This window comes from Hemicordylus capensis, chromosome 3, assembly GCF_027244095.1.
Source record: "Hemicordylus capensis ecotype Gifberg chromosome 3, rHemCap1.1.pri, whole genome shotgun sequence".
Taxonomy (NCBI): domain Eukaryota; kingdom Metazoa; phylum Chordata; class Lepidosauria; order Squamata; family Cordylidae; genus Hemicordylus; species Hemicordylus capensis.
In genome coordinates, this window is record NC_069659.1 from 191,659,495 (window position 1) to 191,673,906 (window position 14,412).

The 14,412-nt window shown below is 42.9% G+C and overlaps 1 protein-coding gene across 12 annotated transcripts in view; it reads left to right on the top strand.

Moving 5' to 3' along the window:
- CFAP99 (cilia and flagella associated protein 99) overlaps positions 1 to 14,412 on the top strand; it is a 157,943-nt gene that overhangs the window by 119,996 nt on the left and 23,535 nt on the right. For 5 of the 12 annotated variants that reach the window (XM_053308826.1, XM_053308837.1, XM_053308827.1 and 2 more), the window contains one exon: positions 2,484 to 2,521. In XM_053308826.1, the coding sequence (XP_053164801.1) occupies positions 2,484 to 2,521 (38 nt within the window). Of the gene's footprint in view, positions 1 to 2,483; positions 2,665 to 10,662; positions 11,196 to 14,412 lie in introns of those variants that run through there. The other 7 variants (XM_053308833.1, XM_053308834.1, XM_053308829.1 and 4 more) reach the window with 5 other exon arrangements.

Below are 14,412 nucleotides of genomic sequence, written 5' to 3' on the forward strand. Positions count from 1 at the left end.
CCATCTTTGAAAGTTCACCTACACTCTGCATGTTGACTTTTTTCTTTGGACCCTGTTAAAAGGTTTTTTAAAGGATTACTCAGTTTATATTCTCCAGCTTTGAGGTTGGCACCACCTTGGGACTTTGAACTTGTCCTCTCTTCCCTCCATGCATAAGCCATTCGAGCCTATGGCTACCTGATCCCTTAAATACCTGACCATCAAAACAGCATTTCTGTTAGCAATCACTGAGCCCGATGTGTGTCAGAGCTCGGAGTGCTATGGTCAGACCCGCCGTTCATCTCCTTCCAACAGGACAAAGTCCTCCTGAGACCAGATATTCAGTACTTACTCAGTACTATTCAGTACTGGATATTCAGTTTAGGGATGTGCAAAATGATATGGTTACAAAATGATTTGTACCCAAATCTGGCCGATTCGGGTGATTTGTAGAAAAAACAAATCACTCCTCATTTGCCCAGATTTGGCTACAAAACAAATCACCCCGATTCAGATTGGAAAAATTTGGAGATTTGGACCTCCATTTTGTGGCCAAAGTGGGTTGGATGGTAGTGCCCAATGAGTGGAAGCTATCACCCAAATTTCAAAGAAATTGGTCAAAGAGCTGATTTTTAAAGAATTTTTGACATTTACACATCTTTAAGCTTTTTCCCCATAGGAAATAATTGGGATTTCAGCAACCTTCCAGCTCCATGTGGTGGACACCAGGGTGGCCCAGAATGGGTTGTGGTGGGTGGTAGTGCCCAATGGGTTCAAGGAAGCTACCACCCAGATTTCAAAGAAATTGGGCAAAAGGGTAATTTTTAAATGATTTTTGAAGTTGGCATTTCTTGTGGGCAGATTTGGGGTAGAAAGGGGGTTCTGGGGACAGAAGAGTGGATCAGGTGGTAGTGCCCCAATGGGTGCCTGCTACCATCCAGATTTCAAAGAAATTGCTGAAAGGGGTGATTTTTAAAGAATTTCTGAAGTTTGCATGTCTTTAAGCTTTTCCCCCATAGGGAATAATGGGGATTTCAGCAGCCCCATTACTCCACTTGGGGGGCACCAGAGTGGCCCAGAGTGAGTGGTGGTGTAGTGCACATAGGGTGCACTATTGCACCCTATGAATTGAATCCACTCTAATTTGCTACCAGAGAATCTACTCTCAGAACACATCAGAAACAACAAAACCCAGTGCCCCATGGGCCTGTGGGTTTGGGGGTCGTTGGCACCCTATGTGCACTACACCACCACTCACTCTGGGCATAGTGAGTGGCTTGCTAATCTCCAGCATGTGGAGGACAATAGGTCCAATACCAAGGAAGCCAGGTTACTTACCTATAACGGCAGTTCTTGTAGTGGTCCATTGTACTTCACACGATCCTTCCCCCCCCCCCCCCACACACACTTAAGTGGTCATTTACCTGTTGAGTTGATCACAGTGGTCAGGGACTGAAGGAGATGATGTCTGAAGAGAGGCCTATGTCACTAGGGGGCGGGGCTATCACCAAAAGGCTTTGAAAGCTCTAGAAGGTTCTTTGGGTCATGTCTATGCAGGTGCAGACATCCAGAGTGTGAAGGATAATGTACTACTACAAGAACTACCTTTACAGGTAAGTAACCTGATTTTCTCTCATATGTAAGTCAATGGGACTTAAAGTGCTTGACTTACATACTGCACAGAAAACTGCCAATCCATACAAGATGGATATGCACTGCTTGAGAATTATGGGATTAGTGTCACATCTGCGATGACAAACTTCTTAGTAGCTAGCCATGGAGCAGCCCTGCCTTTGCAAACAGTGCTAATATGTTGTAGAGTGACTCAAAAGCTGTTTGTGTGCCTCTCACTTGGGTTACTGATTTCCTGCACTGTATGTGGTGCAGCCCTTTTCCTTAGTAGGGATGTGTACAAACTGAGATTAGTGCACGGGTTTGGTGCCACACTGGTTCGGATGAGCTCTGAACCACTTTGGTGCTGTGGGGAGGTGAGAGGTGAGAAGGATCTTTAAAAAATAAAAGAAAGAAAGAGGAGAGCAGGTCCTTGCCTGCCTGCCGCCATCACCACACGCAGCTTCCTGCTGAGGTGGTGCTTGTCCCAAGTACCCACACATAGCACCAGCACGCACATGGTATCCACACGTATGCATGTACCATTTGCATGGTTAGCAACACCATGAAAATGGTGCCCGCAGATGTGTGGATCCCAAGTGTGTGCTGGCGCTGTTGGGACAAGCGCAGTAGCAGGAAGCTGCATGAGGTGGCAGAGGGCAAGTAAGGACCTGCTCTCCTTTTTAAAAAATGATCCTGTTCTCCTCTCTCCTCCTCTCTCTTCCCTTCAGTTTGTGCACATCTGTAGTCCTTAGCTGTCTCGTGTTTTTAAATAGAAATTGCAGTAATATTTTCATACTTTGACCATCTAATCTGTGTGTGTGTGTGTGTGTGTGTGTGTGTGTGTGTGTGTGTGTGTGTGTGTGTGTGTGATGTGTGTATATGTTCTGCAGGCAAGAAGAAAAGAAAATTAAGATGCAGTTTAGTGAAGGTATTTTGAAAGATGAACGTGTTTTAAATCTACAGAAAAAAATTGTTGAAAAATCTACGGAACGTAAAATACAAACTGGGCATTTTAAAAATACACCCCTTAAGTACAAAGAAGATTCAAGGAGATCTTGGAAGTCACAAAAAGTAAGAAAAGAAAATTAAAACTTGCTAATTTTTTAGGCTATGTTTCAACACAGAATTGGAATTGTATGTACTCAACTCTGTTTTTAATTGGGGCTTTAGAGTTCCTGCAAAAAATATTGTGTCCTCCTGCTGCAGTTTGTTTAGTGATATAGATAAAATTAGCTTTCCAAATGTATTTGACCAGGCAAACACATCTTAGTGGTGATTCTGTATCCTTTACAGCGTGGGCTTTGCACCTCCTCAAAGCACTCTGAAGCTTCACCCTATTTCCGGTCGCAGAGCACTTCCCAGCTCAGTTCCTTCTCAGCTGCCATTGTGGATGCATCACTTGGATGCCCGTCCTACTAGGTTCTTGAAAGACACAAATTTATGGTTTATTTATTATCTTTTCTAACCTTGGGCTGTTCCCACCACTATTCTTTGCTCTGCGTTTTGGCCTAATCTCTATGGACTCTAAAAATACTTTTAAATGGTGTTCATCTTGCCGTAGGACTCTCCGCTCTTCAGATAGGCATGACCTCTGCCTGCTTTGCTTAGGGAAAGACCACAACTCATGCAGCTGTAAAACATGTTTATCGTTCTCCAAACAAGCCTGAAAAAGCAGGGAATTGTGTTTGAGAGTAGCCTTTTACAAACAAGTCTTACGCCCATCGACCCCTATGTTGCGATCCCCTTTATTGATACCATCGATGTTGATGCTGTCAAAGTTGAACTGGACATCTAAGCCCTCCTCAGGTGTTTCCGAGCAAGCCAAAAAAATCCAAAGATGTTTCGAAGGATGGCCACTACAGGCACATCCTGTGGGTGGATGAAGGGAAAAGGTGAAAAAAGGAAACACTGAAAAGAAGATATAACATCTATGCCCAAATGCCAGAAGACTTCATCTTCATCTTTGGCGTCGTCATAAACAGTCATGGGTTTGGGCTCCATACTATTCTCTACCTCTCTGGCAATGAAAATCCATCGACCATCAGCATCTCTTTCGGTCTGACTATCGTCACTGATGCCGGCACTTGTGTCAACGTTGACATCAAGCCATACTTGTCCATCGACTCCTGCCCGTCACCCATCCACTTTGTCAGTGCCGATCGGCACTTGAGCACCATCCCCGTCGGTGATTCAAGTCATTCACTCTCATTTGTCATCTCCTCCAGAGATCATCGAGCCGTCTTCTACTCTCCTGGCATTGATTTTTCAAGCCTTGATGTCACTGCCAGTACCAATCTCAATGCCGTCGGTCCTGCTTCTGCTTCCATCTAATGCGGCCCCAACATTGTTGATATTGATGCCTCCACCACTCTCTACTAATGTTGTCAGTTAACCCACCTGTTCAACCGTTGGTTCTTCCGTCACTGGTATTTGGATCTTACTTCCCATCGACACCATTGGTGTCAAAGGAGTTTCCTCTCCTTCGTGACATTGGGTCTAGCTTGGGATTCCCGGTCACCACACCATCTGGGTCAACATTTAAGGGTTTTTTCCTTCATGATCTCGACATGGATGATGACTCTAGCTCAGGCAGATCTAGACTGACTCTAGCTTTTCAGATCCCTAAAACACCATCTGCTTCGCCTGCTAGAGCAACTCCACATTGCTCTCTACTGAAAACCCATATGACCCCTCTCCGGATGACAACATCCCAAATAATCCATCCAACTCCCCCACAGAAGAAACCAAATCCTACCGGATTCGAATTGCAGAGATGGCGAAAGTCTAGGCTTGGAACGCAGATCTCCTATCCAGAAAGTCAAGGACCCCATTTATGATTTCATAGCTTCTACCATGGCATCTTGTGCTGCTGCAGTTCCCATGCTACCAGTGCTTACCCACTCTGCTAAGTCAGCATGGGAAGCTCCATTTTCCTTCTCCTCTACCTCCCAGCATCTAGAGAATGTTACCAGATCCAGAGGGATGAATGCAAATTTCTCTTCAAGCATCCCCCACCAAATTCCCTAGTTATAGATTGTGCAGGCCAGAAGCATTCTGCTCCTTTCGATAAAGAAAGAATAAAGTAGGACTCTGTTGGCTGGAAGATCTATTCATCTCTGGCCATGAAAATAGTCAGCTATATGGCCTACATAGCCAAATTCCATTATTTCATCTGAGAGGCTTTCAAAGATGACCTGACTCTATCCAAACGAAATTCAAAGACAAGCTGGCCAAGTCTTCAGACATCACCCACCAGAACCTTAGCACTGCAAAATACCTTATGGAAACATAATCTAGAACATTGGCTAGTGCCATTTCCTTACGGTGACACATGTGGTTCAGCTTTTCTTCCTTGCAACAAAACATGTGAGACAAAATTGAAGACGTCCCCTTCGATGGGGGTGGTCTGTTTAGCTCTCAAACAGATGAGACTATGGAACAAATGAAAAAAATCAAAGTTCACTGCAAAAACCTTCACATCCTCTTCTACTCAGCAACACCAGCCTTAGAGTTTTGGAAGGTTCAACAAGCCACATTACCAGTACGGTCTATCAAGACTGGCCTGCTTCTCTCCAGGCATTGTAGCTACATAGTGTCAATGTTCAAGAACTCTGTATTCTTATTCTTTCTCTGGCACCAGTGCTACCAAATGGCCAGGTTGGCTTTCTACCTTTGCCTCAGTAAACCCATTCTCCTAATTTCTAGATCATTTCTAGAGTTCAATCAATCAGTCAGTTAATCATCTTTATTATGGTCTAAGACCAGCATAAGATAGTACAGTAGAGCATGGTTAAAAGCAATTATGAAGCAGTATGGTCATAGAGAAATTATGAAGTTATGTTGCATTCAAATTACTATAAACTATAGTTACTGCAAGATCAATACAATAAAAATTCTATAAAATTACTATAAACTATTAATAATTATTGTAGGCTAAAATTACTAAAAATGCTAGCTAAAAATGCATCAACCAGGTACAGATATGGTTTGTGGGGCCAGGGTACTTGCAAAGCAGTGGAGAAATAAACTTTACGTCTCTGTAAAGGGGGCAGAGGAGAAGTACATGTCCTGTGGTTTCTCCCTCCACAGTGTCACAGGGCAAAGTCTTTCTGCCATTGGGATCTTTCTGTATTTGCCTTCCAGTACAGCAGAGGGGAGGATATGACAGTGGGCGACGGTAAACGTCATTCTGTGGCTTGGGGTTTCTAGCTGTGACAGATATGTGGCGGGGGAGACAGAATACCTGATGCTTCCTGGGGATAGAAAAGTTGGAACCCTTCCTAGCTCAGTCTGGCACTCAGTGTCTATTATCCTGTGATGGCTGTTTTCATCTGATCATGGCCCATAGCAAGTAGGAGAAGGGGAGAGAAGCCCAGGAATGGCAGTTTAGACCACACGACCCTTTTCCAAGAAGATTGAAGACTGTTCTGTAAGGTCAGAGGGACCAGTCCCCGAGGGTTAAGCCAGAGGTTAAGAATGGACAGCCACACTCTGTCTTCAATCTTAATCACGCCCGTTTCCAAGCGTATGTCAGCATTTGAGACACAACAAGGGACTTGGAAGGCTGCTTTTAGAAAGTTGGACTTCACCTGCTCCAAAGGGGCAAAATTGGAGGGTGGGGGGAGATTGGGCCCCATAGATAAGTTATGCCAGCATCTTGGCCTCAAATAATTTGAGCATGGCAGATATGTATTGTCCCCTTCTGGTCCATAGGCATTTTAGTATGGCAGTGGAAGACCTCTGGGCAGTGAGAGTGACACTCTTCTGGCGAAGGCCATGACTTTAGTTTTTTTATCATTGATTTCTAGTTGATCATTTATGCAGTACTGAGCTAGGACCGTCAGCGGTCTTCTGAGGCCTATCGATGTCCTAGATAGAATTGCAGCATCGTCAGCATCGAGCAGGGAGGAGATGCTTCTATCCACCAGCTTGGGGAGGGTGAATGTCTGGGCTACTAAGGTGTGTTTCACCATGTCATTGATGAAAAGGTTGAAAAGGAGCAGGGCCAGGATGCATCTTTGTTTGACTCCCTTCTGTGTCAGGACAGGGTTCATGAGGTGCCCTTGTGGGTTGCACCTTACCTTTAGAGTTTTTATTTATTTATTTATTGTTGCATTTATAAACTGCCTTTCGTTAAAAGACAACCCCAAGGCGGTTTACAAAAGTTAAAACATAAAATAAAAGACAATTAAAAAATTAAGCTAAAAAATATAAAAACAAACCAAATTTAAAATCTATAAAATACAAGCATAAAAACAACACAACAGGTAAAAACACACAGAAGCAGCAGTAAAAATGATTATGTAAAAGCCTGGATAAAAAGCCAAGTTTTAACAAGCTTTCTAAAAGCCGTGATGGAGTCTGAGGAGCGAATGGCCACTGGGAGAACATTCCAAAGTCTGGGGGCAGCAACAGAGAAGGCCCTGTCCCGAGTGCACGACAGCCGGGCCTCTCTCATTGTCGGCACCAGAAGCAGGGCCCCCTCAGATGTCCTCATCAAGCAGGCAACAACCCTTGGGAGCAGGCGGTCCCTCAAATACCCCGGGCCCAAACCGTTAAGGGCTTTAAAGGTCAAAACCAGCACCTTGAATTGACCCAGAAATGAACCGGCAGCCAGTGCAACTCTTTCAGAATGGGCGTGATGTGCTCCCAACGGGCAGCTCTGGATAAAACCCTAGCTGCCGCATTTTGCACTAGCTGCAGTTTCCGGATATTCTTCAAGGGCAGCCCCATGTAGAGCGCGTTACAGTAATCCAGCCGCGACGTGACTAAAGCATGGGTAACCGTGGCCAGATCTGCCTTCTCGAGAAAGGGACGCAGCTGCCGCACTAGCCGAAGCCGTGCGAAGGCACCCCTGCCCACCGCCTCCACCTGAGCTTCCAAAAGCAGAGCCGGGTCCAGTAGTACCCCCAAGCTGCGTACTTGCTCCTTCAAAGGGAGTGCAACCCCATCCAGAACCAGTAAAATCTCCTCATCCCGATTGGCTCTCCTACTGACCAGCAGTACCTCCGTCTTATCCGGATTCAATTTCAGTTTATTATCCCACATCCAACCCATCACGGCCTCCAGCCCCCGATTCAGGACATTCACTGCCTCCCTAGGATCAGATGACAAGGAGAGATAGAGCTGAGTGTCATCCGCATATTGCTGACAACTCAGTCCAAGTCCCCGGATGACCTCTCCCAGCGGCTTCATGTAGATGTTAAACATCATGGGGGACAAGAGCAATCCCTGCGGGACCCCACAGGTCAACGGCCACAGGGCCGAGCAGTAGTCCCCCAGCACCAACTTCTGGACCCTCCCCGCAAGAAAGGACCGGAACCAATTAAGTTTAAAAATGTAACAGATGCTAAAGGAAGAGGTGGTCTTACCCTGCCTGATTTAAGGTTGTATTTCGATGCTGTTTGTTTGACGTGGTTAAAGGAATGGATAACATTAAGAAATCCCAGAATACTTGATTTGGAAGGATTAGATAGAAGGTTTGGCTGGCATTCATATTTGTGGTATGATAAAAGCAAAGTTCATAGAGACTTTCTTAATCACTATGTAAGAAGGAGTCTAATGGGAGTGTGGGCAAAATATTTAAAAATGGCTGGAATGTAAAACTCCATTATGGGTATCCCCGATTGAAGCTTTGGCACGTAAAGAGACAAATATGCAACCTGAATGGGGTACCTATAGGGATTTGTTATGTTGTCAAGAGAAGGGCTATAAATAAAAAAACTTAAATGAAGTACAAAATCTGGTCAGTAACTGGTTTCAGTACCATCAGCTAAATGAAATTTATAAGAAGGATCTTAAAGTTGGATTTGAGGATCAAATGTCGAGATTTGAGAAGGAGTTGTGTGAAAATGCTGAAAAATGAGTCTCTAAGATGTATAAGTTGTTGCTTTTGGAGGAGACAAGAGGTGATAAAATGGGCTCAAGATGTGGGGTCATAATATAGATATGGCTGCTTGGGAAAAATTATGGAAAACTGATTTAAAGTTCACTGCATGTTATACTTTAAAAGAAAATTATTATAAGATGCTGTATAGGTGGTATTTGACACCAAAAAAATAGCATTAATGTATAAAAATGTTTCAAACAAATGTTAGAAATGTGGACAATGTGAAGGAACTTTTTTCATATGTGGTGGTCATGCAGGAAAGCAAAGGTTTTTGGGGATATGATATATAATGAGCTGAAGAAAATTTTTTAAATGATATTTCCTAAGAGGCCAGAATCCTTCCTGCTGGGAATAACTCAAGGAGAGTTCTCTAGAAGAAATTTAACTTTTTTAATGTATGCAACCACAGTGGCTAGAATAGTATATGCGCAGAAATGGAAAGACAATAAAATGCCCTCAAAAGAAAACTGGTTGATAAAAAATTTGGAATATGCTGAGATGGCAAAACTCACAGCACTTATAAGGGATGAAAATTTGGAATGTTTCAAAGAAGATTGGGAACCATTTTTACTTTACTTAAAGAACTATTTTTCTAATATGGACCTTTCAGCAGGGTTTGAAATATAGTAATAACAGCAGGTTGGGTTGGGTAAAATAGAGTAGTAATGTGGAGTATGTATGTTTTGAATTATTATAGCAATGGTTTATATGTATAGTTAACGTGAACCACGCAGACAGGTAAGTGGGAAGTCAATATTTACTTAAATGAATGTAGTTGGATTGTAAAGCTATTGTAAAAACCAATAAAATTTTAAAATGCAGAAGTGTGTTATTCAAACACCAACTTAAATGCCATCTTTTTTGCCTTTTACAGATCATTCTCCTGTAAAAAAATTATTTTTCCAAGAGAATGATCTGCATAAATTTTAGCAGCCATTTCAACTGACTTTTAACTCTACTACTCTGTTTTCAGATATAAAAATATAATCAATTCTGGTGTATCTATTATGCCTTCCTAAATAAAAAGTATGGTCCCTTTGAGCACCTTTCTTTTATCTCTAGGCATCTTTCTACCCTCTGCCCTGTAACTATTTTTGTAGACTGCCAGCCCAGCTTGTATTGAGTGGTTTGTCCAAACTAACATCCATAACTCCATTAACATCTACTATTAGTACTATTTGTCTGTTTGGATACTCATCCAATATGTGTATTACTTCATCATAAAAGTTACTTTGTGCAGTATTTGTTGAATACATTCCTGCTATAATTATTTTCTGATCTTCTAAAGTATCTTTTAATTGTAAATACTTATTATCTCTACTTTTTTTGCACATAATATATTTTTATTGGGAGATGTTTATGTATTCCTATCATAACCCTTCCCTTAGTTTCTACTGGTGCATGATATATTGGCCTTTCCAAAGTTTTCTTAAAATATTTCTTCTCTTTATCTTGAAAACAGACTTCTTGTCTACATATTATTTATAATTCCTCTATTCCTAACATCATGGACACACATCTTCTTTTAAGAAGATTATTCCTGCCCCTTTATGTCATAAATTTAATAATAGTTTCCATTTTAATCATAGTAAACTGGATTGGGGAAAGATAAAAGGGCCGGGGAGCAGGGAATTAGAAGGCCTGTCATATTTAACAATTTACATAGAGCAATCATGCAATGTCCTGCATTCAAGGTACATCTGTGTAGAAACTGGGTAAAGACTGAGGCTGCCCCAAGCCAGGATATGTTTATGTACTTACTGTACCTAAACATTAGAATCTGTGTATATAGCAAGACCCTGTGTTCTGAAGAGAAAGTATTCTTGGCGCAACCAGTATGGCAGAATATCCAGTCATGACAATATCTGATAGCTCAACTGGAAGAAAGATTGAGGTGTTAGGGAGAATTAATGGCAAGAAAAAAATCTTCTTGATCTCAGCACTTCTGAGGTATATGACGAAGTCCTAAATTATTCAAAAATTAACCAAACATCTTTGATATCAGTGAGATTATTTGCACCCTTGAGTATTCTAGAAACTGTTCTATGATTTTACACTGCTAATTTATCGCTGCCTTCTATCTGACGTACTGTTTTATGGTGGAAGAGGCAGTCGGAATGCATGATCTTATTGAAAGTAATTGTATTAGTATTGAGATGTTCTGTGTTTTACTTCCACAGAAATCTCTGCAAGAGGATCACTGGCAGAAGTTGGAAGAAAGTCGACAACAACAGTTCAAGATGCTTCAGAATGGTTTTATGTCAAGAGAAGTGGCTCGGAAAATGATTGCATATGAGGCTGGGAGAACTGGAACAACTGCTTGTATATTGCGTTCTTAAGTCAGAAACACATTTCCATTTCCTAGATGTGGCATAATATAATACCTACAAATGCACTTCTAGAGCTGCCCTTTAGAAGTATTAATATAGATTTTAAAATCAAATTCTACATTATACTAAAGAAAATGGGAGCTGCTTTTGTTCACTTTGTGAAAACCATTAAGCCTTAATATGTTGAGCTCTGTAATATTGGTAATATTACTGGTGGTTGAAAGAAATAGCTGTAAGTCTTAGAGAACAAATGTGATATATTCGACATGATCTACTGTATATTAAGTTTTCAAAATATAAATATGGGAGATGAATCTGAGTGTTAATACACATACTAATATTTTTCAAATAGATTTTCCAGAAACATTCTCCCCTGCACTTTATCTTTTCAGTTTTGCTTCATTTACAGGCCTTCTACCTCTATATTGCCCTACATTCTGTGAAATTCAGTCTGTTTACTTGTTTGTAAACATGGCATTATTTTAAAGGTGACCCTTGAATTCTGGTCACAGCTTGAAGTGCAAAGTATAGTGAATCTAAGATTCACCTAAGATTCACTGACAAGAAAGCATTATGGGAAAGCTTTATAAAATAAATGTGGTACCTGTGAAAAAGCAGCTCCGCATGGTTGGAGTGGGTTCTGGAGCAAAAAATGACTCCCTGCCTTCTTCTTGGAAGAGGTGGGAGTGGGAGAGTGAAGAGCAAGGTGTTGCTCAGCTGGTGGACCCTCTCTTTTTCAGGGGCCCAGGCACATCTGTTGTTCCCTTGTCAAATTATAGCTATACCCTATAGTGCTGGAAGACAGTACATACTGGTTTCTAGGAGAAATGGGGGGGGGGTTCAGGTTTCAGCACAAGCAAACAGAGATCCGAGGGTCAGAAGTATCTGGCTTACTCAGTGATGGGCTGGAAGTCAGATTCCAAAGCAGGCCTACGGAAAGGCAGAGCAGGGCTTGTTTTCTGCGTTCTTCAGATAAGGAGCTCAGACTTGGAAGCCAAGCTAGGGGAACTTCTTATATAGGGCCAGCAGAGATCCTGTTGTCTCTCCAAGTCATCTGATTCCTTCTGGAGTGGATGGCTGCAATTTCCCTTCTGACCATCAACAGAGGGCCCTATGTAGCAGCAAGGCTCAGTTCAGCCAATCTTTCCCAATAGCTGTCTCAGCGGTGGAAAGTGCGAGATACTTGAGTTTTGCTGTGCAAGGGCTCCTGGTTTGAGCCTCCTGGAACCTTACAGTTTTCACATCTTCCACTTATTGAGCTGTGCTGCTTCCGTATAAAATAACATAATAGTTCATGAACAATACTGATTTTTATCAAATGCGGTTACAGTATCTGTTCATGCATATCTAAAATGAAATTATAAAAACCCTGCCAGTTTAAGAGCAGAGTTAAGGCCAGCAAAGATGCCCCACATTGTCCTGATCTTACATAGGAAGCTGCCATATACTGAGTCAGACCATAGGCCCATCTAGCTCAGTATTGTCTACACAGACTGGCAGCAGCTTCCCAAGGTTGCAGGCAGGAATCTCCCTCAGCCTTCTCTTTGAGAAGCCGCGGAGGGAAGTTGGAACCTTTTGCTCTTCCCAGAGCGGGTCCATCCCCTAAGGGGAATATGTTGCAGTGCTTACATATCTAGTCTCCCATTCATATGCAACCAGGGTGGACCCTGCTTATCTAGGGGACAAGTCATGCTTCTTTATGAGGCATCTGCCCTTACTGTATTGCTAGAGGAAGTCCTATTATGTTGCAGATCTAGTTCTAGAGTAAAAAACTTAAAACTCTCATCATTCCGCAGGGGAGCTCCTAGCTCAGGTAATATGGTCAGCCCCCTGGAGCACCAGGGCACGCCTCCCTTCTTGGGGTAATGTATGATCCCTTCACCTACCAGTGTAGCACTCTCTTTTTCTTCCTCCCCTTCTGGTGCTTCACACACCAGCTGCGGCTTTAAAAACAGAACTGTTAGGGACCATGGCTGATGAAGATAAGAACATAAGAACAGCCCTGCTGGATCAGGCTAAGGCCCATCTAGTCCAGCATCCTGTTTCGCACAGTGGTCCACCAGATGCCGCTGGAAGCCACAGGCAGGAGTTGAGGGCATGCCCTCTCTAGTGACTCTAGCTGGGCAACCTTTCAAAAGTGGTGTGCCGGGGGGGGGGGGCTCAAGAAGGAGAATCACTCAAAGTGAAGTTGGCATTCTTGCCTCACTAGCCCTGCCCCCTGCATGAGCTGGATTGTGACACAGCCCCATTTCCCATGTCCAGCCACTGGTTTCACCACTGGTCCCACACTGATCACCACCTCTCTTCTTCCCAGTGGTGTTCAGCACTTTTCTCCTGGCATTATTTATTTATTTAGTATATTACCACACAGCCCCCAACTCACATCTTCAGGAGGTTTACAACGAACATAAAACAAAACAGAAATTAAAACATTGCAACAGTTTAAAACCACAATTCTAGTTTAAAAGCTTGGGTGAATAAATGCATCTTAGGAGTCTTTTTAAAAGCTGTCAGAGATGGGAAAGATCTTATTTCATCAGGGAGTGCATTCTAAAGCCTCAGGACAGCAAGAGAGAAGGTCCATCCCTGAGTAACCACCACACGAACTGGTGGCAACTGCAGAGGGAAGTCTCCGGATGATCTCAATGGGTGGTGGGGCTCATAGCGAAGAAGATGCTCTCTTAAATTACCTGGACCTAAGCTGTTTAGTATTTTATAGGTTATAACCAGCACTTTGTATTTTGTCCAGAAATATTTTGGTAACCAATGTAGTTCTTTTAATATAGGAGTAATATGGTCTCTTTGAGATGACCCAGAGACCAATCTGGCCGCTGTGTTTTGCACCAATTGCAGTTTCCAGACTACATACAAAGGCAGCCCTACATAGAGCACATTGCAATAATCAAGTCTGGAGGTTACCAGAATATGCACATATGTAATATGCAATATGCTTTTGTTCAGAACAAATATCTTACTTTATCTGTGTTAGTTTCTCCAGTCTGTTGCTTTTTGCTTTTTTCAAGTTTACTGTAGCACAGGTGTCAGCAACCTGTGACCTAAGTATTGCAAAACATATGCAATAAGTTTTGAGGTCATTTATCTCAAAAAACTGACACAGCTGGCATATCAGCCGAAGCTGATGGAAAGCATCACTGGCCACTGCCTGACCCTGAGACACCAAAGAGAGGTTTGGCTCCAGAGGTACTCCCAGACTTAACCATCACCACTGGCATTAAGCATGACCAGCTGGTCTGACTCTATCCTTCAGAAAACAGTTGTACTTTATCTCCTCCATTTCAAGAGCAGAGTAATTACTTCCTGAAGGAGAGAGCGAACAGGCTGGGGAGGCTGGTTGCTACAATGCCCACTGCCTGCCTCCAACTGGCACGTCACTGCAGTGGATATCCAGGATTGGTGTGGCAGTACCTCTGCTTGTGCCAGCTTGCTGGCTTTCTCTCACACATGCACTTTCATTTTTGCAGAGCGTGTGTGTTCAAGAGAGAGCCAGCCAGCAAGACCTCTGCTGCTGATCCTGGATGTCCACTGCCTGCTACAGCAAGCAGTGACATGCCAGCAAGAGGCAGGCAGTGGGCATCATAG